The sequence below is a fragment of the Narcine bancroftii genome, chromosome 6 (genome assembly GCF_036971445.1).
Source record: "Narcine bancroftii isolate sNarBan1 chromosome 6, sNarBan1.hap1, whole genome shotgun sequence".
NCBI lineage: Eukaryota > Metazoa > Chordata > Chondrichthyes > Torpediniformes > Narcinidae > Narcine > Narcine bancroftii.
In genome coordinates this window covers 157,112,483-157,137,457 of record NC_091474.1, presented here as the reverse complement: position 1 = coordinate 157,137,457, position 24,975 = coordinate 157,112,483, and the positions used below count along the sequence as shown (strand labels likewise).

Sequence of the window (24,975 nt, the reverse complement as noted above, 5' to 3'; positions counted from 1 at the left end):
CTCTCCGAGAGGTGGCAACATCTCTCAGCAAGAAGAAGAACTTCTAAAGTCCAGCCAACGTCCCGGTCGGGGGAGGTGGAGAAGCTGCTACTGGCGCCCTGACAACCTACTACAAGTGTGCAGTCGTTGCCTCGCTTCGGCAGTTGGGACCAGTCCAGGCGTTGCTAAGTATAGTTGGGAAGGGCTTGCATATTGTAGTTTAAAATCAGCTTTTGAATTTGTAATAAACATTTGTATAAACTGAACTGCTTTCGGTGTGTGTATCTATTTTCTTTTGGTAGCTCAAACACTGTGACCAATCTAAAACGAACAAAGTGAGAGGTATAAGTTTACCCAGGACAGTGGTATCATAACTACAGGAAGTTAAAGTAATTATTTGTGTGAGAAGGAAAAGGGGAGGTATATGAGTAGAATTTAAAAAAGCAAGGTGGGTGGATGCTAAGTGCTGACAACTGTTTCTTTTTGTATTATCTTTTGCTTTATGCAATCAGATTTAGAACTTACAAATAAATAAATAGTTAATATTTACAAAGTACTGTGATTGCCAAGCAGACTTAGGACTTCAGACGCAGTATATAACATTTCAGAATTTCTTTGGCTTGGCTTCGCGGACGAAGATTTATGGAAGGGGTAAAAAGTCCAGAATTTAGACCTTGGATATTGCTACGATTTTACAAAGAAGAAAGGAAGAAGTTCTGCCTTTGACCTTCTTGTTTTCATTATGGCAGCAACTACAGGAAAATTGAATTTAAAACGAGAAGTTGGATTAATCAGTGCTGTTTCTTTAATTGTAGGGACAATTATTGGCTCTGGCATCTTTATGTCTCCAGAATGGGTGTTACGATATGTTGAAAGCCCCGGAGCCAGTCTTCTGATATGGATGATCTGTGGATTTTTGTGCATGGTCGCTGCACTTTCATACGTAGAATTAGGGACTGTCATAAAAGAGTCTGGTGGAGAATACATATACATATTGAGAAACTTTGGTCCGGTGCCAGGTTTTCTGTTCTCATGGACCTCTGTGTTTGTAACTTTTCCTGCTTCTATTGCAGCAATGTCTTTGAGCCTTGCCCAGTACATTGCAGCTCCATTTTACAGAGAATGTCCACCACCTGCTGCAGTAGTAAAGTATACAGCTGCTGCAAGCATTTTAATTATAGCTATCATAAACAGCCTTAATGTAAAACTGGCAATCAAAATTCAAAACATCTTCACTTTTGCCAAACTACTCTCCCTGCTTGTTATTGTGATAGGTGGAATAGTATTGATCTGCAATGGAAATACACAGAGTTTTCAGAATATGTTTAAAGGAACAAGAGGAATAGGCTCAATTGGAAATGCTTTCCAACAAGGTCTGTGGTCTTATAGTGGATGGAATAACTTAAATTATTTGACTGAAGAAATCAAGCGTCCAGAGGTAAGTACAAAGCAAGTACTCTCAATCTATCACTGACTACTTAGCATAATGACTTCTTTAATACAGATTTATGTAGCATCAGCCACATAAATAACCAAGTCAAGCCTCTTGTGTATGCTGAGCACCAAGTATGTAAAGCCAGTGAGTTTTAGTTAAGATAACTGTGGGAGTTAACTGTTTTATGGAACCTTATTTTAATATATTCATGAGGACCTATTAGTTTATGAAAATATTTGAGGTGATTGAGAAACAGAACAGACATGAGCATTATCTGAAACGGAATAATAGTTATTTTTTTTTAATCCAATATGCCTTAAATCTAAACATGAGTTACTGCCAGAAATAATAAAGAATAATGTTACTGCCAGAAATAATAAAGAAAGATATGAACCAATGGGAGCTGGACAGACTAGATCTGCTGGACAAGTGTGTAGATTTATAGTCTGAAAGGGAGTGGGGGGGGGGGGTTGTTTCAATTTTTTTATATAAAGAAAGAGTTTATGTGTACATATATTAATATTGGAGAGTTTTTCTATGTATATTTATGGAAAAAATCAAAAATAAAATATTAAAAAATCAAGTCAAAGACTATCAGAACTGTGAAGAAGGGGAAAGAAGCTCAGGGAGCTGCAGAGAGGGTGGGAGACTCAGTGTAAAAATGAGATCACAACAGGCATAAGATGTAGGAGAACAGGCTGATATAATGTCTTTGAAGATCGGAGGTGGAAGGCAAAGTCCAAAGAAACTCTAACCTGGTTCTGTCCTGGAAGCAAGGGTGTGAGTTCAGAAGCACAGGAAATGGATGAGGTGCAGCATCTGGTTTTGTGCTATTTTATGATGATGCTGCTAATTTTCACCCAGCTCTGGCCTTCACATGGTCCGTCCCTGACTCTTCCCTTCCTTTTCAGGATCTCTCTATCTTCATCTCAGCAGATAGGGTGATGACTTACTTTCTTTACAAGGTGATTGACTGCCACTCCTTTCTACTTGTCCCCCTGTGCTTCCATTCTTCCAATTCCTCCATTTCTTGTCCAGCAGACCTAGTCTGTCCAACTCCCATTGGTTCACATCTTTCTCCAAAGCTTTTAGCTTATCTTGTGTTTTTACCAAGTATGTTTCTGCTTGGATCATTCTTTCCATTAAGTCTTCAACAATTTCTTTAATTTCAGTCATCCTTTCAGTTATGTCTCTCATCACATTTTCAACGCCAACATATTGGTTCCTCAAGTTTTCTATTTTCTCCAGGATAATAGTGATCCGAATAATGAGACTTTGCATTCTTATTCTAATGGGATGTAGTGCCAAAAGTAAAACAAATAAGCAGGAGGCATGAAATTGGACAGGAATGTGAGAGAAATTGGATAGGATGTGCTTACCATGATTTCCCTGCTTCCATTGAAACTGCTGCAAACTTCTTTTCCTCCAGCACAAAGTAAAATGGGATGAGGCTGGGACAAGAGGGTAGAAAAAGTAGGTCTTGAATGATTCCTATGACCACCTCACAACCTTCCCTACTTCTCCAAGTTCAACTCCATTATCCTTTGTTATCTGACTGGGAGCCACTGGAGAGATGTTAGAAATGGATATGCTGTAGAATCTTGATAAATCCTGCATGAAAATTAAGAAGAATAGAGGAAATAATATACTACAGCTGCAGGGAAAATACTCTTAAGAGTTACCTTGATGCTTTGGAATAGGCAGAAAAGCAGACAAAATATTCAAACATACGTTGAAAAGGTCATGTTTTTAAGAATGGGAGTATAAAGGGAATTGAAAATGTCATCTAACAATACGGACCAAGACAAGAAGTTGAGCATCTAGTGGAATTGGGGTCAGCGAGGAGAAGGTGATTTTACAAAAGAGATAAATTCAATTGAGTGATGTCAAATAATGCAAAATTAGGAATGGCTTAGGACTTGAAAAAGGTGTATTTCTCTCCTTACTTTGAACATGAATATTCCTTTCAAGATTATTTCTTCTGAATATTTCTCTTCCCCACAAAAATCAAACCTTCCACACCCCTCTGTAGCAATGACAGTCACTTCACAGCCAATTGAGATCAAATAACTTAGACTGTACTCATGCAACCAAACTAGTGACTGGCATTCTTTACAGGATTTGATGTTATATTCCTATTCATCTGTAAAGCTCAACATTATGTGACATCAAATTTAACAATAGGAGTCATTCACTTCTTTGTAACATTTTGCTTTTGAGATTGCAATGAACTATCTGTTTCAGGTGAACCTGCCCCGAGCTTTACTGATTTCCCTTCCACTGGTGACATTGATTTATGTTCTGGTAAATGTGAGCTACTTGGCAGCTATGAGTCCAGCTGAAATGATGACATCTGGAGCTGTGGCTGTAACATGGGGGTAAGTGGAGAATGCACATGTGATTTTTTTTTGTCTTTATTGCTGAGACCCAGAACAATGAACATCTTGCTCAAATTAGAACTGCAAAAAAATATAAACTGGGCCACAGCTAGAGCACTGAGTACACTTCTTATCACCACTCTACCGAAGGAGTGTAATCACAGCAGAGAGAGTGCAGAAGAGTTGTTACCAGGTTGCTGAATTCTACTTTGGAGGAGAGGATAGGATTGTTTTCTTGGGAATAAAGGAGACTAAGCCATACCAAATTAAGAGTGTAAAGTTATGAGAAGTTCAAATTGGTTAAATTCCTCCCTAATCAGAGAGAGCTGTTATTGCGGTGAAAGATTTCAGACAGTTGAAAGAAAGATTAGTCGTGGCAAAAACATTTCACTCAATCCCTCACCACATTTGAAAAGTTCCTCAATGAGAATGCGGAAGCTTAGATTACAAGGATATAGACAGAGGACAAGGGATTAACCTAAAGAATAATTTTACACGATTCATTTGTATTGAATCCTCTCCCTGACTCCCTTCCATTCAACCCAGGACCATCTTGGGGTTGCTGACATGAAACAACCAATCCTCGTTGATCCATAAATGACAAGGAAGCTTGTGATGGGTGTTGAGCAAATTGCCTACTACATTTATTCAGATAAGACCAACGCCAAGTTTTCAGCTTAATTTAGGTGTTTTCTCCATATTTTCTATTTTCAATGTATCTGAGGATGACATGCATGCCGCTTTCAGGAGAATGAATCTGAGGAAAGCATCCAGCCCAGATGGAGTACCTTGCTGGGTATTAAAAACCTGTGCTGATCTACTTACCAATGTATTCACAGATATCTTTAATATCTCACTCCAGCAGGGCATGGTACCAACAGGGCAATTATATGGGTGCTCAAGAAGTGTGTACTAACCTGCCTTAATAATTATCGACCAGTAGCACTTACCTCAACAGTGTTGAAGTATTTTAAAAGGCTGGTGTTGAAGCATACCACTCTTGTCTAAGCAATGACATGGTTACATTCCTGTTCGCCTATCGTAATAACAGCAGTACCTAAGGCAGATGCCATCTCATTGGCTCTACACAAAGCCCTGGAACACCTGGACAGTAAAGATGCATTCATCAGGATCCTCTTTATCGACTACAGTTTGGCATTTAACACCATAATTCCCTCAAAACTGATCAGCAAACTCCAAGACCTGGGACTCAACACCCCATTGTGTAATTGGATCATGGATTTCCTCACCTCCAGACCACAATCAGTGAGGAGTGGTAAGGACATCTCCTCTACAATCTCCATCAGTACTGGAGAACCACAGGGCTGCATTCTTAGCTGCCTGCTCTATTTACTTTACACCTGTGTGGCTCGGTACTACAATAACACCATGTACAAATTTACTGACAATACCACAGTAGTATAAAGGTGATGAGTCAGGATACAGGAGGGAGACTGAAAACTTGTATCTACAACAACCTTGTACACCAAAACTATGGAGCTGATTGTTGACTTCAGCAAGGGAAAACCAGAAGCACACAATCCAGTGATCATTTGGGGGATCAGAGGTGGAGAGGGTGAGCAAATTTAAGTTCTTGGGAGTCACTATCTCGGAGGACCTTTCATGGACCCAACACACTAATGACATGGTGAAGAAAGCATATCAGTGCCTCTACTTCCTCAGAGGTTTGGTATGAGACAAGAAACCCTGACAAATTTCTACAGATGTGTGGTGGGAAGTATTCTGACTGGCTGCATTACAGTCTGGGATCGAGACACTAATATGCCTGAGCATAAAGCCGTTCAAAAGGTGGTTGACACAGACTTGGACATCATTGACAAAACCCTCCACACTATTGAGAACATCTGCAGGGAATGCTGCCATCAGAGAGAAGTAATAATCCTCAAGGATCCACACCACCCAGCACACACTCTGCTCTCACTGTTGCCATCAGGAAAGAGGTATAGATTGCACAGACTCGCACCACCAGATTCACAGCAGCTCCCCCTCCACCATCAGTCTCCTCAATAACAAACTCAATCAGGGACTCATTTAAGGACTCTTACTCGTGCACTTTATTCTCTCTGTATTGCACAGTTTGTTTATATTTGTTATCTGTTTACAGTTTATTTATTTGTTTACATGTACACGTTGAGTACAGTTTTTTTGCACTACCAGTAAGTGGTAATTCTGCCTTGCCCACAGAAAAGAATCTCAGGGTTGTAAGTTATGTCATTTTTGTACTCTGACAATATATCGGAAATCTTCCATTCATTAGTGTCATGTTTCTTTCCGGTATTAATCCTTGCATAATCAAGATACTCAAGCTTTGAATGGACCAAATGATTCTTGATGATATAAATGCAAAATCAATGCCCACTCCTCCCACATTTTGGTTAGAAAGGTATTGAGTCTCAGCTATATAATTGTACCTGGATTTCACTCATAAATGAGCCTTATCAAAGAGTGAAACACGACAGGCTGCAGACCCTGTGATTGTAGTAAAACAACACCGAAATGCTGGAGGAACTCAGCTGGTTTTTTTCAGCAGCTAGGATCTTTTTAAGAAAGATATATCGCCGACATTTCGGGCTTGAGTCCTTCTTCAAGGAAAAAAGAATCAGAAAAGGCAGAAGCCAGATATAACAGAGGTCTCAGAATTTGAACAACGGGGAAGGAATCCAGACCAACAGAAGGAGTTAATTGGATGTGATAAGGCTCTAGATCAGTGGTTCCCAACCTTTCCCTTTCCACTCACATACCACTTTAAATATTCCCTATTGCATAAGTGTTCTGTGATTAATAAGGGATTGCTTAAGGTGGAATGTGGGTGGAAACAAAAAAGTTTGAAAATCACTATTTTAATTGTACCTAACTGATTTGTTATGTGCAAAGGAAATGGGCCAATGACAATTTTTCCCAAGCAAAATATTTCAGTAACAATTGGGTCTGGAGCAGTGATTCTCAACCTTCCCTTCCCACTCACATACCACCTTCATCAATCCCTTATTAATCACAGAACACTTATGGCATAGGGAATACTTAAAGTGGTATGTGAGTGGAAAGTAAAAGGTTGGGAACCACTGCTCTAGATGGAATTTATTATGTCAGTGCGAAAGGAGACACGTATGATAGCAAAGTGGGAATGCAGCAGGAGTCTCACAACATCCTCTTGAGCACCATGGACTGCCACAATTCCTGCTGAGTGAAGGTAATGAAAATATCCATAATAATTCATGTGAATAATGTTTCAGCACTCATTTATTTTGGAAAAGTGCATCTAGCACAAGGTGAATAATTTATACAGTATTGTTTGTCATAATTTCTAAATGTTTTCCAATTGTAGAAACAAAGTCTTTGGCCGCTGGGCATGGGTCATTTCATTGTCAGTTGTACTTTCCACATTCGGCTCCATAAATGGCAGTTTCTTCACTGGAGGTCGCATTTGCTACATAGCAGCCAGAGAAGGTTCATTGGTAAGGACTGAGAACTTCAGCAAAGAAATGTTGGCAATTCAGATCTGCATCTTGCTCAGATCTATGATTAGAGATAAAATAGAGGAAATATGATGTTGGTTGTAATCTGCAAACAGGACATGGAAAAGATCAGAACCAGAGAGCTGGTAGTAATTTTCCAGTCTGTTTCTGAATCAGGGTATAGACTTCTAAGTAAATGTAAATCTTGGAAGACACATATGAGATTTTAGGCAGTAAAGAAGGTTATCTAAGAACACAAACTCAAGGAAGAAACACTTCCAGCATGTCTTAAAATGCTTTCCACTCAAAGAAGTCACTGTTGTAACAGACAATGCTGAGCCACAGAGGAGGACACAGCAAAGAGCAATAATTTTTTTTTGCACTTGATAGAGGGAGAAACTTTGGCCAGGATATTATCTCCCTGAACAAATGACATGTGTAATTTGACATCTATCTGATTGGGCAGATAGAGCTCTGGTTTAACGTCTTATCTGATTGTACATTAATCCTTCAGGACCGCATAAAATGCTCATCCTGGATTTCAGTGATGAAAGCTCTGGGGTGGGAATTTTATCCATAACATTCTAAGAAGGGAATGCTACCAATTGAGCCATAGCTGTCAGAAATATGGACTAAGAAACTACTGTTGATAGCAGCAGGATTGTTGCTTCCATAAATTGTATTTTTTCAATCAAAAATAATATTCAAACTATTGATTAATTTCATTTAAAAAATGACTGGAACACATACCTGAAATAAGATAAATGACATAAAATACAAAATAATCAATTATTATTCCCTCATGCACTAAGGAAATAGTCGGGGAAGGAGAAGGGATGATGCTAAGTCCCTTTGGAGCTTGTTTGGCCCCATCTTTATATAAAAAATAAAATGTCCATTCCAGCTTCACAATAGACATTTGAATTGGGTAAAGGATCATTTCACTTGCAGTTTCAAATAAGATTAGCTAGTATAATCCCTGGATCCAGAATCTCTGGTCCAATATATTTCTATATCCAAGTCATGATTACTCTATTGCCAGACAACTGTCGTTTACCAGCCACAGCAGCCTAGTGTTGTAGCCCTATCAGATTCAATACATTATAAATCATGCAGAATGCATGAAATTAAGCCTTTGTGGGAAGAAAATTGAAGAAAAATTTGAGTGAGATGTGGTAGGCAGGTAGCCAATTTCCTCTCCCCAATTGGGTGCTCAGATAAAACTGAATTTTATTCCCAAAGAGTCATGAACAACGTATTGTAAAGTAGCACTGTGCATTCCAACTGACAGCTGAAATAAAAGTGGAGTTGCTAACAGACGGAGAATATCTGTGGGATGAGAATTAACATTTCATGTACCTGTATGTGATGTTTTGCTGAATGGAAGAAAGTTTTGTCAATTTTTTTTTACACTGATTGCAGATATTGCTTCAAAGTTGATTGTAAAAATGCACAAAAGCTGCGATTCTGGCTTTTCCTCCAGTGTAGGGTTACTCCTCGATTCCATGCACAAAGCATGAAAATACACTCTTAAACTTTGTAGATTGAAGATGGTAGAGAATTGTAGCCCTAGCCTCTCACCTCTGCTGCTTGTGACCCAACTCTCGGTTTTGAGGATGGGAGCATAGAATTACCACAATATTCTCAAGCTTCATGTTGCAATGTATTAGTATTCATAGCCAAAACAAAAATAAGACTCAGCACCCTTGTAGTAGGATTTGTGCTCTTTATCAACATCTAGGTCCACACATGAATAATGACTACTTTGATCATGTATTACTGAATAAATAGCATCATTTGGAAAAGTATTCCTTTTGTTTTGTTACTGCTAATGTTATAGTCAGCTGTTGGCTTTGAGTTCATTAGAGCTGAATATGCTGAGATGAGTATGTATAGCCAATATGTTTGACAGAGAAGAAACCCATAGTGATAAATGTCTGAAATGTGAAATAACTTGGGAAATTATCAAGTAATATGTTTCAAGTTTTTGTTTTGCATTATGGAATATGCAACCTTACTTCTGAAACAGATTTCTGATTATTGCTTTTCTCCCAGCCAGGTATTCTCTCCATGGCACATGCGAATCGGTTGACACCGTTACCTGCACTTTCATTCACCGCATTTATTGCTTTGATATTATTAATCCCAGGGAACTTTGCATCTATCATTACATATTTCAGGTTTGTCCACAATAGATTTATAAACAAAATATTTCTACTAAAAATAATAATATGTATGAATTGCTGTTTTTGAGGTGATCCAAAGCTGAACGGAGAGCCAATTGTTACATCTGCTGTGGAGCGATTGTGATGACAGGCAAATTGCAGTGGGTCCAGATCTTTGCTTAAGTATGTGTTAATTCTGGCCATGACCAGCCTCTCAAAGACTTAATGACAGTAGAAGTTAGTGCTACTGGGCGTTAGTCATTGAGGCAGCTCATTCTGCTCTTCTTGGATACTGGGAAGATTGATGCCCTTTAGAAGCAGGTTGGAACTTCTGATTACAGCAATGATAGGTTGAAATTGTCCATGAACTCTCCAGCTACTTGGTTGGCACAGATTTTCAGTACCCTGCCAGGTATGCTGTCAGGGCCTGACAACTTGCAAGGGTTCACCCTCTTGAATGATATTCTGTCATCATCCTCAGAGACAGATATCACAGGGTCCTCAGCCTTTGCAAGGATTCTAGTAGGCACTATTTTGTTCTTCTTCTCAAAACAGGCATAGAAGGTGATCAGCTTATCAGGTAATAAAGCATCACAGCCATCTATGGTGTATGCCCTCACTTCATAGGTTGTAATGGCTTGCACACCCTGTCATAGCTGGTGTGCATCTGTCTCTGTCTCGAGCTTCCTCCAGAATTGCCACATTGCTTCGGAGATGGCCTTCTACAGGTCTTATCTGGTCTTCTTGTAGAGATTTAAATTAAATACAGCACAGTAAAAGGCCCTTTCAGCCCACGAGCCCGTGCTGCTCAATTTTCACCCATTTGACCCTCAACCTCTGATACATTTTGAATGCTGAGAGGAAACTGGAGCACCCTGAGGAAAGCCCATGCAGACATGGGCAGAATGTACAAACTTCGGCATGGGATTCGAACCCTGATCCTAATCGCTGGTGTGGTAACAGTGTTGCGCTAACAGCTAATCTCTCAATTTAAACAGTATTTTACTTTTCCATTCTTCTTGCGATATATTCCATATATTTTAACTGTTTTCTGTCATTTGATCAACCAATATCAATGTTAACATATTAGTCCACTTCCCTGCATAATGCCATGAAATCTTTTTCCTGTTTGCACGGTACCTCACCCTGTCCTTTATTTATCCAAGTAGATAGACTGGTTCCTCATTATCTACCAGTTAGTTATATCCTCAAAGAGCTGTACTAAATCAGCCTCCGATGCTCATGTACATGCAAGTGGCATGTAGTCTCTGCTTACAATTATTTCTTTTTTTAAATGTTCTGTTCCTACTTCCTTCATAATACTGTAGATCTTCAATAACACTGGACAATGAAGACTTTGCTTCCCGAACACTTTTGGGTGTATTTTTTGGATTTTATGCTGCTTCTCATGAAAATCATCTTAAAATATTCCTATTGTGTACCATTTTTTTTAGATATATCCTATTTTTGTGATTTGTTCCAGTATATTGTCCACAAATCAAGCTGTTTGGGTCAGTCCAAGAATGCCTTGGCATACACTATGCAGGTGCTATGCAAATGTTGTCTTACACGTGCAAGGCATTTGATCATGTTGTTGAGAATTTTCTTGTCAACTACTGAGCACTAAATTACATCCAGCCGATTGACAATGTGCTTCAAACATACAAAATTACAAAGTGCCACATGTCATTGAAATTAATTTTCTGCGCCTCCACTGATCTTAGTGCAGTCAGTGATGAACATGGTGTAAGGTTTCACCAGGATATTATGACCATGGAAAAGTGGTATCAGGGCAACTGGAATCCATCAATGCTGGCCGACTATTATTAATGACCCAAAAGGTATCAGGTGCTCAGTACAAACAAAAATTAGCAGTGAAACATTTTTAGGTCATTTGAACTAATGCAACGTGCCAGCATCATTATCCAATTCAATATGCTAAATTCAATAAAAGTTCATTTAATGTTTCTCCAACTTCCTATGTGATACAGCAAATCTGAAAATATTTTGTGTTCAGAAAAGTTGTCTATCATAATGCTCAATTTTGCTTCAGGAAGCAAACCTTTTGAAAAATGTGTTAACCAGTATAACAGATATAAGGAAATTGTCTGATTCTTAACAGAATCTAGATATTTTATAAGATTGTAACCTAATCATGGAGATAACTGATAGTATGTTGGCAGAAGAATCCTGCTCACTGTCCTGGACATTTTGTGACAAATTTAAACTTAAACTTCACTCTGTAAACTATTCTAATATCATAGATTGGTCAGCCTTTCATTCCATTAGTTTCCCTGGTATATTTATACTAGTGATAATATGTCCTCTCTCCTTGATCTTCTGCTATTATCCTCAAAGAAATGTGTGCTCTTCTAATTCTTGGACATCTTTGAATTAAATTATTCAAACACTGTTGACAATTTGTTCAGTCATCTAAACTCTGAAATTCCTTCCTGAATTTCTCTACTGCTCTTCCATCTTTTAAGGAACTTCTTGGAAATTTTTTAAGCCCATATGTAGCTGAGCACCAAGTTTTTATTTGCTACTGCTTGCTCAGTTAGTTGCTTTGTTGTTGGTAGTATTTACTTCAACCTTAAGGTCTGTTGTAGATGATACTAACAATAAAGAACTTTCTGAAGAATAATTGTACCATGTCAATAATCAGTTTTTAAAGATATGGAATCAATTGGGAATTTAAAAAGTAGAAGATTGTTTTGAAACAGGGAAGTTTGTATTTTTTAATCGGATGAATTGAAGGAAAAATTTCAAGTCCCTAGTAATACTTTTTTTGCTATTATCAGGTACAAACATTTTTATTGGAAAAATTAGGTCATAGTTTAAAATTACCTAGACAATCTGCTTTGGAATTATTACTTACTAAGGAAGAAACAAATGAGTTTATTTCTGAAATGTATATGTTATTGCAAAATAAAATATCTAGATTAAATGTTCATAAATCAAGATTAAAATGGAATCTGACTTAAATAGGAAGATAGGTGAAAATGTTTGGAGAAATTAGTGTAAGGATAGTATGGTTACGGTTATAAATGTAAGATGCAGATTAGTACAATTGAATTTTCTATATCAATTATATTTAACCCCTCAAAAATTAAATTAATTTAATTTAATTTCTTCAGACTTGTGTTTTAGATGTGGAGAAGAGTTAGGTACTTTTTTACACTTGGTCCTGTTCTAAGGTTAAGATTTTTTGGATACAAGTTAAATTTAGGAGATATTAAGTTGATTGCTTTAGGATTAAGATTGACTATGTATTAAATTGAATTTTTACATTTAGCTTTGTTTCTAAAAAGGTGTTTGACCATCACCTGGAAATCTGATTTGGTTTTAGGAATGCAAAGATGGCATACTGAAATGAAATCCTGTATTCCTTTAGAAAATATAACATATAATTTGAGGGATAAATATCATTTTTTTTTGTAAAAGTATGGAGCGCATATCTAACAATTCTTGGTTTGAAGATTTAATCTCTCAATCCGCTCCAGTGGGCGTCTGTTTCCATAGCTAAAAAGTTGATTATTGTTGTTTTTAAGTGATGGTCTCCTTTCTTAGAAGGTGGGAGGGGGAGGTGGTGGGTGTTACTGGGTGGATGAGGGAGGTTGTGGGGGGGTTATTCAATTATATACTTTCTGTATGAATATGTTATAATTGATGATATGATTGTAAAATTATAAATAAAATATTTTTAAAAAGAATAATTGTACCAGCGTGCGCAGAGTTGCAGAGCTACAAAAGCTGTTGCTTCATTTGAGGTCAGGGTTCAATTCTAGCCTCTGCTTGTGCCTCTAGTGTTGGTAAATTCTGTCTATGATCCTATGGGTTTCCTAAGTGCACCACTTTTGTCCCAAAGCCGGACGAGTTGGTGGGTTAATTAGCCACTCTAAATTACCTCTAGCACATTGGGGAAGTCAAATTTGAGGGGTGTTGATGACAACGTGGAGAGTTAAAACATGGAATAAATGTGGGATTAGTATAAATGGTTAGTTGATGACTCATTAAGTTGTCAGGCCTGTTCCTCTGTGGCATCATTATAAAACATAAGACCATCAGGAGCAGAAATAAGATATTCAGCCCATCAAGTCTGCCCCGCCATTTAATCATGAGCTGATCCATTTACCCACTCAGCTCCCTTTCCCGCCCTTCTTCCCATAAGCCGTTGATGCCCAGGCTAATGATGCACCTATCAATCTCTGCCTTAAATATGCCCACTGACCTGGCCTCCATAACCACCCATGCAAAATATTGCACAAATTTACCACCTGCTGGCTAAATAAATTCTTCCACATATCTGTTTTAAGTAGATGGCCTTCAATTCTGAAATTGTGTCCTCTTGTCCGACACTCTCCCACATGGGAGACAACCTTTCTTTATCTACTCTGTCCATACCTTTCAACATTTGAAATGTTTCAACGAGATCCCCTCATTCTTCTAAATTCCAATGAGTAAAGGCCAATAGCTGTCATGTGATAACACTTTAATTCCCGGAATCATCCTTGTGAACCCCCTCTGAACCCTCTCCAACATCAGCACATCCTTTTTAAAATGAAGATCCCAAAACCACTCACAATACTCCGTGAGATCTTATCAGTGCTTTCTTAAGCCTCCACATCACATCTCTGCTCTTATATTCTATTCTTCTTAAAATGAATGCCAGCATTGAATTTGACTTCTTCACCAACTCAACATGCAAGTTTACCTTCAGGCTACACTGCACGAGAACTCCCCAAGTAACTTTCCATCTGGGTATTTTCAATTTTCCCCCCATTTAGAAAATCATCTGCCTGTTTGCTTTTTTGTTAACCAAAGTGCAGGACCACACACTTATTGATGTTTTATTTAATTTACTACTTCTCTGTCGATGCTCCTAATCTGTTTTAGTCCTCTGCAGCCACCCTGTTTCCTCAATTCTACCTGCTCCTCCACCTACCTTCCTATTTTCTGAAAACTTAGCCACAAATCCATTCATTCCATAATTCAAATAATTAATATACAACATAAAAATAAGCAGCTCCAACACTGTTCCCTGTGGAACACCACTAGCAACTGGCAGCCAACCAGAATATGATCCCTGTATTCTGACTCTGTGGTTCCTGTCTATCAGCCAATGCTCTACCTACTGTAGTATTATTCCTGTTATACCATGAGCTAATATCTTATTAAATAGCCTCATTTGTGGCATATTGTCAAAGGCCTTCTGAAAACGAAAATACACACCATCCACTGCATATCCTTTATCTAGCCTGCTTATAACTTCTTCAAATAATTCCAAAGGTTTGTCAAACAAGATTTTCCTTGAAGGAAACTATGCTGGCTGTGGTCCATCTTGTCATGTGCCTGCAAGTACTCCGTAACCTCATCATTGACAATCGACTCCAACATCTTTGTAACCACTGACGTCAGACTAATTGGTCTATAATTTACTTTCTGCTGCTGCCCTCCTTTCTTGAAAAGTGGGGTGACATTTGTGATTTTCCTGAACTCTGGGACCATACCAAAATCTACTGATTCCTGAAAGATCATTAGTAATGCCTGCATAATTTCTACCACTACTTCTTTTAGAACCCAAGGGTGCAACCCATCTGGTCGAAGAGACTTATAAACTCTTAGCCCATCTCCTTTCTGAGCACCTTCTCCCTTGAAACAGTAACTGCATTCACTTTCCTTCACTGATACCCTTCAACATCTGGCCCATTGCTAATGTCTTCCACAGTGGAGAATGATGCAAAATACTCTCTTTACTCTTTATATACTTCAGGTAATTTTTGTATCCTTGATATTATTTGCTAGCCTACCTTCAAACTTCATATTTTCCCTCCACATGAGTTTTTTAGTTATCTGCAAGTTTTTAAAAACTTCTCAATCCTTTACCTTCCCATTAATTTTTGCTTCCTTCTATGCTCTCTCTTTTGCTTTTACATTGACTTTGACCTCCCTTGTCAGTCACAGTGGTGACATTTTTTCTATTTGAATATTTTCTTTTTTTGGTAAGTATTTATCCTGCAACTTTCTTGCAGAAACTTCATGCATTGCCATCCTCCCAACTGGTGACCCCTTCCAATCTACTTTGGCCAATTCCTCTCTCATGTTACTGTAATTCTCTTTACTCCATTGAAATACCTGACATCTGACTTTAGTTTCTCCTTTTCAAATCTGAAAGGAATCTCAATTATATTATGATGACTGCACCCTTTACTTTAAGCACTCTAATCACCTCTGGTGCATTACACAACACCTAGTACAGCCTATCCCCTAGAGGGCTCATCAACAAGTTGCTCTAAAAAACAATCTTGTAGGCTGTCTACAAACTCTCGCTCTTGAGATCCAGTCCCAACCTGGCTTTCCTAATCTGCTTGCTATTTAAATCTCTCATGACTACCCTTCTGACAGGCCTTTTCTATTTTGTTGTTGTAATTTATTGTCCACATCGCAGCTACTGTTTGGTGATCTGTATATAACTGCCAAGAGTATCTTCTTACCTTTTCCATTTCTTAACTCAACCCACAATGATTCTATAATCTTCTGATCCTATGTCACCTCTTTCTAATGATTTAATATTATTCCTTACCCACAGTGCCATGCCACCCCCTCTGCTTACCTGCCTATCCTTTCGATACACTGTGTATCTTTGGACAATCAGCTCTCCCTCCTTCGATCCATTCTTCAATCATGTCTCTGTGATGACCACAACATCACACCTGCCTCTCTCTTCTCTTCTCTCTTTGGCTTGGCTTCGCGGACGAAGATTTATGGAGGGGGTAAATGTCCACGTCAGCTGCAGGCTCGTTTGTGGCTGACAAGTCCGATGTGGGACAGGCAGACACGGTTGCAGCGGTTGCAGGGGAGGATTCTATGTTGTTTGAAGCTCCAAGAAACAAGCACTCATTTAGAAGATTAGTATGCTCTGTTAAATTATATATTGTTTCTTTTGTGTTAGACGTACTATTTCCAGCATAACTGTGTGTTCTTCTTATCTAAAAGTTTTACAGCTTGGATCTTTTACGGTCTGACCTTTGCTGCGTTGGTGTACATGAAACTGAAGAAGCCACATCTTCCACGACCTTTCAAAGTAAGATTTTGTTTAACAAAGCTGCTTCCATGAAAGGGCACTTTTTTTTTAATGCTGAGCTGTTCTAACAGCAGTTTCAATACTTTACCACCTTCATCACAGCTTTTTACAACTTTTTATGTCATCAACACTTCTAAGAAAGTATGTTGTTCCAGATTATTCTATGAAATGTTGGGGAAATCATCAGCACTTTCCAACACTGTCTTTCAAAACAGACAACATCTCCTGCAATTCCACAAGGGCACGTGAACCAAGAAAGTCTAGCCAATAGGTTGCACTCTGATAGATTGCAGTTCAGCATGGGATAGGGAACTTGAGTAAAATGCCCTGCAGATATATTCCACCCTTATTGAGAGACGTATGCTGGGGAAGTTTGAGGGGCAAATGCTTTAAATTACTAGCATTGCAAGTGCCTCAGATACGTTATCCTTACCTAATTGGTTCTTTCTCTGCCTGAATGTTTCTCATTGTTATTGCATCTGTTTCCACTGCTTCTCCTGGCAGGCGCATTCCAGGCACTCTGTTATAAAAGAACCTGCCCCACAAATCTCCTTTCCTCTTTTCCCCTCTCACCTTAAACCTGTGCCAACCTTTTGCCTTGGGAAAATAAGACTGGAAATCTACCGTATCTATGCCCAGCATAATTTTATTTCGTACCCCACCAAGCCTCTGATACTTCAGTAGAAGCAACCTATAATTATAGCTAAAATCACAAAATTGCTGGTGGAACAGCAGGTCACACAGTGTCCAGAGGAGGTAAAGATATACTGTATAACCAACGTTTCAGACCTGAGTCCTTATTCAAGGTGTGAAGAAAAAGCAGGCTGGCATCTGAATAAAAATGCTTAGGGAGGAGGGACGAATGGGCAGGTGGTGGAGCCTGCTGACTTTTGCTCCACTACAAAATCTATTTGAGGGATGCCCTACCCTGAAGAAGTATGTGTACAAAACATTTACTCTGACTGATGAAGGCAGGCATGATATTCATCTTCCTTACCCCAATATCCATTTGCGCTTCCATAGTCAATGGAACATTCTCAAAGGTAAATATGGAATATATTTTAGACTGCAACAATATCACGGTCTATGAATTTCCAGCAACAGAAAGCTTGAAGAAATTCAATAATAATTTTAAAATTCTAACATGTAGGTAGAGGTCACTCTGCACCTTTGGAGTGGTGGGCATTATGTTTCATAGTGGTTTGCCTTTTATTTGGTGAGTTCCCTGAGTGAATCTCGAAGCAAATCTATTCTTGGAATAGTTTGTATAAGGAAGAGTAGGTTGTGGAAAATTGGGTGAATGACAGTCATAACAGGTGTAATTTATGACTTTAATAGATTAATCATTTCCAGAAAGAGATAAAGGTTTCAATTGTGATCTAGAATTCAGGTGCAAAGTTGCAATGAGTCAATGTATTCAAGATCTTGGGGAGTAAAGAATGCTAGATGGAGTGGGGAAGCAAAGACAAAATAACGAACTATCCTCTTTGCTCAGGAAGATGGGCAATGTGGATCTGTTGACATGCCAAGGAAATGATAGAATGGGGAGTGAAGTATACACTATCTGCATATGGTTCTTGTGGAGATTTTTTAAAAACAGTCGTAATCACACACCGCCTTCCTTCTGTAACTTTGTTATTTAAATGGAATATTTCAGAGTCTTGAGAAATAAAGAAAGCAACTGATTTTAACCACACCAGATTAGATGGAATATTGTATTACGGCAATTTACATTTAAATTGAGTACTGAGCACATCAGATTTGAAAGAGTGTTGTAAACATGAACAGATATGTTCTAAGGATGCTTTTAAGAAAATTGGCAAATTAGAGAGATTTAAGCAGGGAGTTCTCAGAGGATGAGTACCTGAATGAACTGGACACTGACCACAAAGAGGCATTAAATTGGCACTTGTGTTCATAAGGTTACTGTCTCCTATGGATTTACTTGGTATTTCAATGACCCAATTGACAGAATTTCAAAGACAATGTTTGTCTTCACTGATATCTTCACATTTCATTTGTGAAATTGGGATCATGATTTTGCTCAATTGGCTGACTTGTGCTTTTCTGATGTGGATTACATTCTTGGCCCAGATTGTTTTTGTTGGTTTTGCATCCTTTGCACAGCCATTAGTGAGAAAGGAATGTGAAAGGAGATGGGCATCTACATAACATGACATCAATAGTTACCATGATGCAATTGGTGAGCACAAAAGGGTAAGAAGATTATTGCAGTGGAACAGAGGAAAATGTGAGTCACCTGTTGAAAATTGAGGTCTATTTGTCAAGAGATGAAGGAAATAGTTGATATTATAAGATATATTGAAATCATTTTTTTAGAAAAAGCAGAATAAATATTTACACTAAACTTTAATAAAAACTTTCCTTCTCTATTTATAGGTACCAATGGCTATTCCAGTGTTCATGCTAATTGTTTCAATCTGCCTGGTGGTCGCACCCCTCATTGAAACTCCTCAAATTGAATACTTGTTTGTTAGTTTATTCATGTTGAGTGGTATATTGATTTATCTTCTATTTGTTTACTTCAAACTATGCATATGTTCAATGAAAAAGATTACTATGTTTCTACAGTTGTTTCTGGAAGTCACACCGACACAAGCAAACTTAGATTAATTGGTTAAAATGTGAAATATTGCAGAAACATTATCCAAACAAAACAGAGGATAGCAAAGCTCACAGGCTACTTTTATTAATAGAAAGAAGGAACAAGATATACCTTTCTTAGATATACCTTTCTCAGCAATATACCTTTCTTAAATATTATAATTTGTTATATTATAATTTGTTCTTGGCGTTATATAAAAAAAGTTATCAGTAATATGTTTGAAAATGTCACATTAGCCCCTTATACATAGAGGCTTCGAGACATAATTTCTGGATTTCCTACGCTTCACTTAAGCAATAAAGTTATGTTTTTTTGCCAATTTATCTATATCTTTCATGCATTCCTTTTAAGCTTTGAAGAATAGCATAATTTGTCCTTTTAAATAAGCTTTCAATGTGAATATTGTGCTTCATGTAAATTTCAAACCATTTGAAATTTGGAACAGATTGATATCACAGTTCAGCACTGAGTTTGTGACTTCTTTATTGGGAACAGTCTCCTTTAATTTTAAAATATGTGTGCTTCGATCACAGACTGAAGACATAATCGAGCCAGTCACAGTGCTTGTCCAATGCAACAAAAAAGGGGAATCGGCATGTCCATTTCCCTCCGGGTTCCCTTCACCCTAGGCACCTATAGGGGTTTTTACATAGAAAAGCTGTGTTATTGAAGGTCTTATTTGCTTCCCAATCAACATATAAATCAGGGTATTTAAGCCTCTACTTTCCTCTGTTTGAATGAGATTGGATGGGTGGGATCAGATGGTGAATGGACAGTGATTCTCCAGCAAAATCAATTGACAACACAAGAAAACTGCACTGGACTATAAATCTTGTTAAAAATTTCTGTAAACTCGCTACTACAAATGTGAAATCTCCTGAGATCAGCCCAATTTAGTAACATAAAGCAATACATAATAATAATGAATATCGGTGCTCGGGAGATGAGGACTCCTTTAGTCCGTTTAGTCCATTTTGGTAAATATATTCAAGGAACAAGTTTATAAAAAGATAAAGTGAGCTCAGTAGTAAAAGTGTATTACAGGGAGACTTTAGAAAATTTGGGTTTAATTTCGACAAACAAGGAGTTTAATGTGAGTTTTATACTTGACATGATTATTACTCTGTCGTAGTGATCAATCTCCCAGACGAAAGTCTCAATGTCACATCCAACTAGTGCCCAGCTCCCGCATGAGGTTGATTCACTTGCCTTGACTGAAACTAAGATTAAAACAGCGAGAGATACAGCGGGTGGAGGAATTGGGACATGCCGCAGGTAGAGAAAAAAACCAATCTAAGGAATCTGAGTCTGTACACTGACAGCTCCACTGAACCTGCTCTGATGTCATCAACCATCCCCCTTTCAGTGATAATCCTTTTACATAGGAGGTGGAGCGACTTTGCACCACTTCCTGCTTAAATAGACAAGCCCTGTGACTGGCTCGATGATGTCTTCAGCCTGTGATCGAAGCACACATATTTTAAAATTAAAGGAGACTGTTCCCAATAAAGAAGTCACAAACTCAATGCTGAACTGTGATATCAATCCGTTCCAAATTTCAAATGGTTTGAAATTTACATGAAGCACACTATTCACATTGAAAGCTTATTTAAAAGGACAAATTATAAGTTATTCTTCGAAGCTTAAAAGGAATGCATGAAAGATATAGATAAATTGGCAAAAAACATAACTTTATTGGAAAAAGAAATTCAAAAATTACCTTCCGAGGATAAGCATGAAAATTTAGTTAATAAAAAAATTACAATATTATACAATGTTAACATACAGAACAGAGAAAATTATATTATGTTCTAAACAGAAATCTTATGAATGGGGAAACAATCACATAAGGTTTTGGTTTGGCAATTAAAAGCAGTACAATCCTCCAGAACAATCAATGCAATACGACAGGATAATGATCAAGTGACTTACAAACCACAAGAAATTAGTGATGTATTTAGGAAATTTTATGAAAAGCTCTATACTTCTGAATCATTACATGATGAATAGTCTATAGATGAATACTTGTCACAACTGTCATTACTGAGTTTAACTCAAGAAGGTAAGGTTGAATTAGATAGTTATTTTACAGAAGAGGAGGTATTTGATACACTTTCTAGTTTACGAAATAATAAATCTCCAGGTGAAGGTGGGTTCCCGTTGAATTTTATTAAGAGTTTAAAGATTTATTGGTTCCATTATTCTTGAAGATAATAGCACAAGCTTTTTAACAACATTGTCTTCCAGAAACCTTTTCTCTGGTGATCATTATAGTTATTCCTAAAAAAGATAGAGATCCATTAAAACTGATTTCTTGTCGACCTATATTTTTACTGAATGTAGATTGTAAAATTGTAGCTAAAGTATTAGCGAATAGAATTAATGAATATCTTCCTGATTTAATAAATATGGACCAAAAGGGTTTTGTTAGAAATTGACAAACTTTGTGAAATATGGTAAAATATGTTTAATTAATTTAGCTCAGAAAAAAAGACTTGGGCATTATTGTAGCTGTAGATGCAGAATGTAAGATATAGATTACTTCATTACAATTTTTAACATCAATTGTATATTACTGCTCAGAAATTAAATAGATGGAAACCAAAATTATCAGATCAATGTTTTAGATGTGGAATAGAAATTGGAACTTTTTTTCATTCTACATGGTCTTGTGCAAAGGTTAATACTTTTTGAGTTTCTATTCATAAACTTGTACAACGGATAATGGGGGTGGATTTTCCTTTAAATCCTGAATTATTTTTGTTAGGTAATCTTGAAAGTGACACCCCTCAATTATCATTGCCAGATTCCAACTTGAAATTTGCTAAATTGGCTTTAGTAATAGCAAGGAAATGTGTTGCTGTAACATGGAAATCTGATGTCTTATTAACTTTAGAGAGGCGGCATGCTGCAATTCAAAGTTGCACTCCATTAGAGAAAATTATGTATAATTTAATGAACACTAGCCCATCCAGCCCTCTAACTGTATGGGTATCCCAATCAATGTGAGGGAAGTTAAAATCTCCCATGATCACTACCTTATGATTCTCACACATATACGTTATCTCCCTACAAATTTGTTCCTCTAATTTTCTTGGCCCATTTGGTGGTCTGTAATACACCTCTATTAGCACCCTCATGCCTCCTTCACCCCTCAATTCCACCCAAACAGCCTCACTTGACAATCCCTCCAGACCATCCTGCCACCTCACGGCAGTAATGCCCTCCTTAACAAGCAGAGCAACTCCTCCCCCTTTTTTAACCCCCTGCTCTATCACATCTAAAACAAATGTATCCTGGAATATTAAGTTGCCAGTCCTGCCCCTCCTGTAGCCAGGTCTCACTAATTGCAACAATATCGTGACCCCAAGTATCTGGACATGCTCTCAGCTCGTCTACCTGGTTCACTATGCTTCTTGCATTAAAATATATGCATTTTAGAGAATGACCCTCACCTATATTCTCTTTTCTACCTTTTACCCTAATCTTCATCCTATCTTTGTTATCGTTATTATTCCTATCTAGGTGGCCATGCTCCCTTGACACTGCACTCACACTCTGTTCCCCACCCCCCTGCCAAACTAGTTTAAACCTTCCCCCACAGCTCTAGCAAATCTGCTTGCCAGCACATTGGACCCCCCCAGTTCAAGTGGAGTCCGTCCCTTTTGTACAGGTCCGACCTTCCCCAGAAGAGATCCCAATGATCCAGAAATCTTATCCCTTGCCCCCGCACCATCTCTTTAGCCACACATTCATCCTCCACATCCTCCTATTTCTACCCTCACTAGCGCATGGCACCGGCAGCAATCCAGAGATTACTACCTTGGAGGTCCTGTTTTTTAACTTCCTACCTAATTCCACATAATCCTGTTTCAGGACCTCATCCCCACTTTTAAGTCATTGGTCCCCACACGGACCACGACTTCTGGCTGTTCTCCTTCCCCTTGCAGAATGCTATGAACTCGATCAGAGATATCCCTGACCCTGGCACCAGGGAAGCAACAGACCAACCTGGATCCCCGATCTTGTCCTACAAACCTTCTATCTGTCCCTCTTACTAATGAGTCCCCAACTACAAGTATCTTGTCCTTATCTTTCCTTCCCTTCTGAACCTCAGGGGCAGCCCCTGTGCCAGGGACCTGACCCCCATGACTCGTCCCTGGTAGGCTGTTCCCCCCAGCAGTATCCAATGCCGAATACATGTTGCTGAGTGGCACTTCCAAAGGGGTACTCTGCACAGGCACTCTCCCTCCTTTCCTCACAGTCACCCAATTCCCTGACTCCTGCCTTCTAGGGGTGACTGTCTCCCTGTAACTCTTCTCTATCACTGCCTCTGCTTCCCTTATGATCCTCAGTTCATCCAATTGCAGCTCAAGCTCCCTAACACGGTCACTCATTATATGCAACTGGATGCTCCTTTTGCAGGTGTAGTCATCAGGAACAGCTGTGCTGTCTCTGATTTCCCACATCCCACAACTGGAGCACTTAACTACCCCAACTGACTCCATTTCCTCCTTTTTTACTATAAATATGTTATTTCAAAGATACCTTTTCACACAAGGAGCTCCTTCTTAGCCCCCGCTCACCGAAGTCCCTCGAGCCAAAGTCCCAGGTCCCCACTCCTTCTCTGGGCCACTCACTCACTGTGCCACTCCCTCCCTTTCTACTCCTTTTATTAGCCCTTACCAATTAACCCCAATTAACTCCTCTCACACGACACCAGAAGCTGACTCACTGCCTCCTCCGATCCCGAGTCCGACCTTTCTAAGACCGAGCCCCGGAAAGTCCATCTATTTATGCTCTTCACCTCTCTGATGCTGTCTCTTGGCTCCTCCTCCTCTCACACGACACCAGACGCTGACTCACTGCCTCCTCCGACCCCGAGTCCGACCTTTCTTTGAGGAATAAATTCTCTAATTTTTCAAATTTGGGGTCCATACACTAGATTTATGAAGTTAAAATTGTAAAAATTATATTTACTTTTATATTTTCCCTGTCCATGAAGTTTTCGCTGAAGAAATAAAATTATGACTTCGTAAAGTCTATGAGGTTTCTGAGCGTCACCTGATGCAATCTGAATTAATTAATCAATTGTGATTTTTTTAAATGAAATATTTTGTATAGTTCTTTTAGGGGGATGGGGAGGGCAGGAAGGGTTTTGGTTTTAGGTTTTTTTAAGTTTTAGTTTTTAAGCTTAGTTTCTAGCTTTTGTTTTTTACAATATATAGTTTCAGCATATATTTGTTAACATTCCATTAAGTAACTTGGAATATTATTCTCAATTATTTGATATTATATGTGTTGATTAAATAAAATATTTTTAAAAAGCACAATATTCACCCAATCCCAGATGCAGGAGAAGATATAGAGTCAGTTTACCAATTGAACTTCTTGCCAAAGTATTGACTGGTGGAATGACGAGACAGTTCTTGCAATAAATTGCGGTGAATGATTGAAAAGGGATTTGAAAATTGATTTTCCTTTGTTAGGTGCAGTTTTACTGAAGTAATGCTGCAGTAAGAGGGAACCCCGAAGGACTGCAGTGAGACTAGTGCAGTTATTTGAAGTAACATTTCACAAAAAGGTAATTCTACGTACCTGCAGTTAGATTTACGCAGTGATTTATACCAACAATCTAAAGAGAAGAGTGTCACATTTGTGGCCCGAAATGTGAAGTTAATAAAACATCAAACACAAGTTTTATCATGTAAACTTCTCAGTGGCTTTATTCTCCCGTTTCCTTTGTTCTCCTGCTTGTGTTCTTATCTCTCTCTCCTACCACGTGATATACATCTCATACATATTCATTATCATGACATCCCTCCTTTAATC

At 38.3% G+C, this 24,975-nt stretch overlaps 1 protein-coding gene across 1 annotated transcript; it reads left to right on the top strand.

Annotated features, from left to right (window-relative positions):
- Positions 1 to 614: 614 nt before the first annotated feature.
- LOC138736624 (b(0,+)-type amino acid transporter 1) lies at positions 615 to 19,486 on the top strand. Its single transcript, XM_069886423.1, has 6 exons — positions 615 to 1,417; positions 3,659 to 3,792; positions 7,139 to 7,268; positions 9,324 to 9,448; positions 16,430 to 16,517; positions 18,918 to 19,486. Exons 1-6 carry the CDS (start codon positions 722 to 724, stop codon positions 19,149 to 19,151), a joined length of 1,407 nt encoding a protein of 468 aa, XP_069742524.1. The 5' UTR covers positions 615 to 721; the 3' UTR covers positions 19,152 to 19,486.
- Positions 19,487 to 24,975: the final 5,489 nt, after the last annotated feature.

What these genes read in the sequence shown, in the direction of transcription:
- LOC138736624 (XM_069886423.1), top strand. Translation starts at nt 722, where the DNA reads ATGGCAGCAACTACAGGAAAATTGAATTTAAAACGAGAAGTTGGATTA. An exon ending in CAGCCAGAGAAGGTTCATTG is followed by an intron (nt 7,269 to 9,323) that starts GTAAGGACTGAG and finishes CTTTTCTCCCAG; the next exon opens with CCAGGTATTCTCTCCATGGC. An exon ending in ATCTTCCACGACCTTTCAAA is followed by an intron (nt 16,518 to 18,917) that starts GTAAGATTTTGT and finishes CTCTATTTATAG; the next exon opens with GTACCAATGGCTATTCCAGT.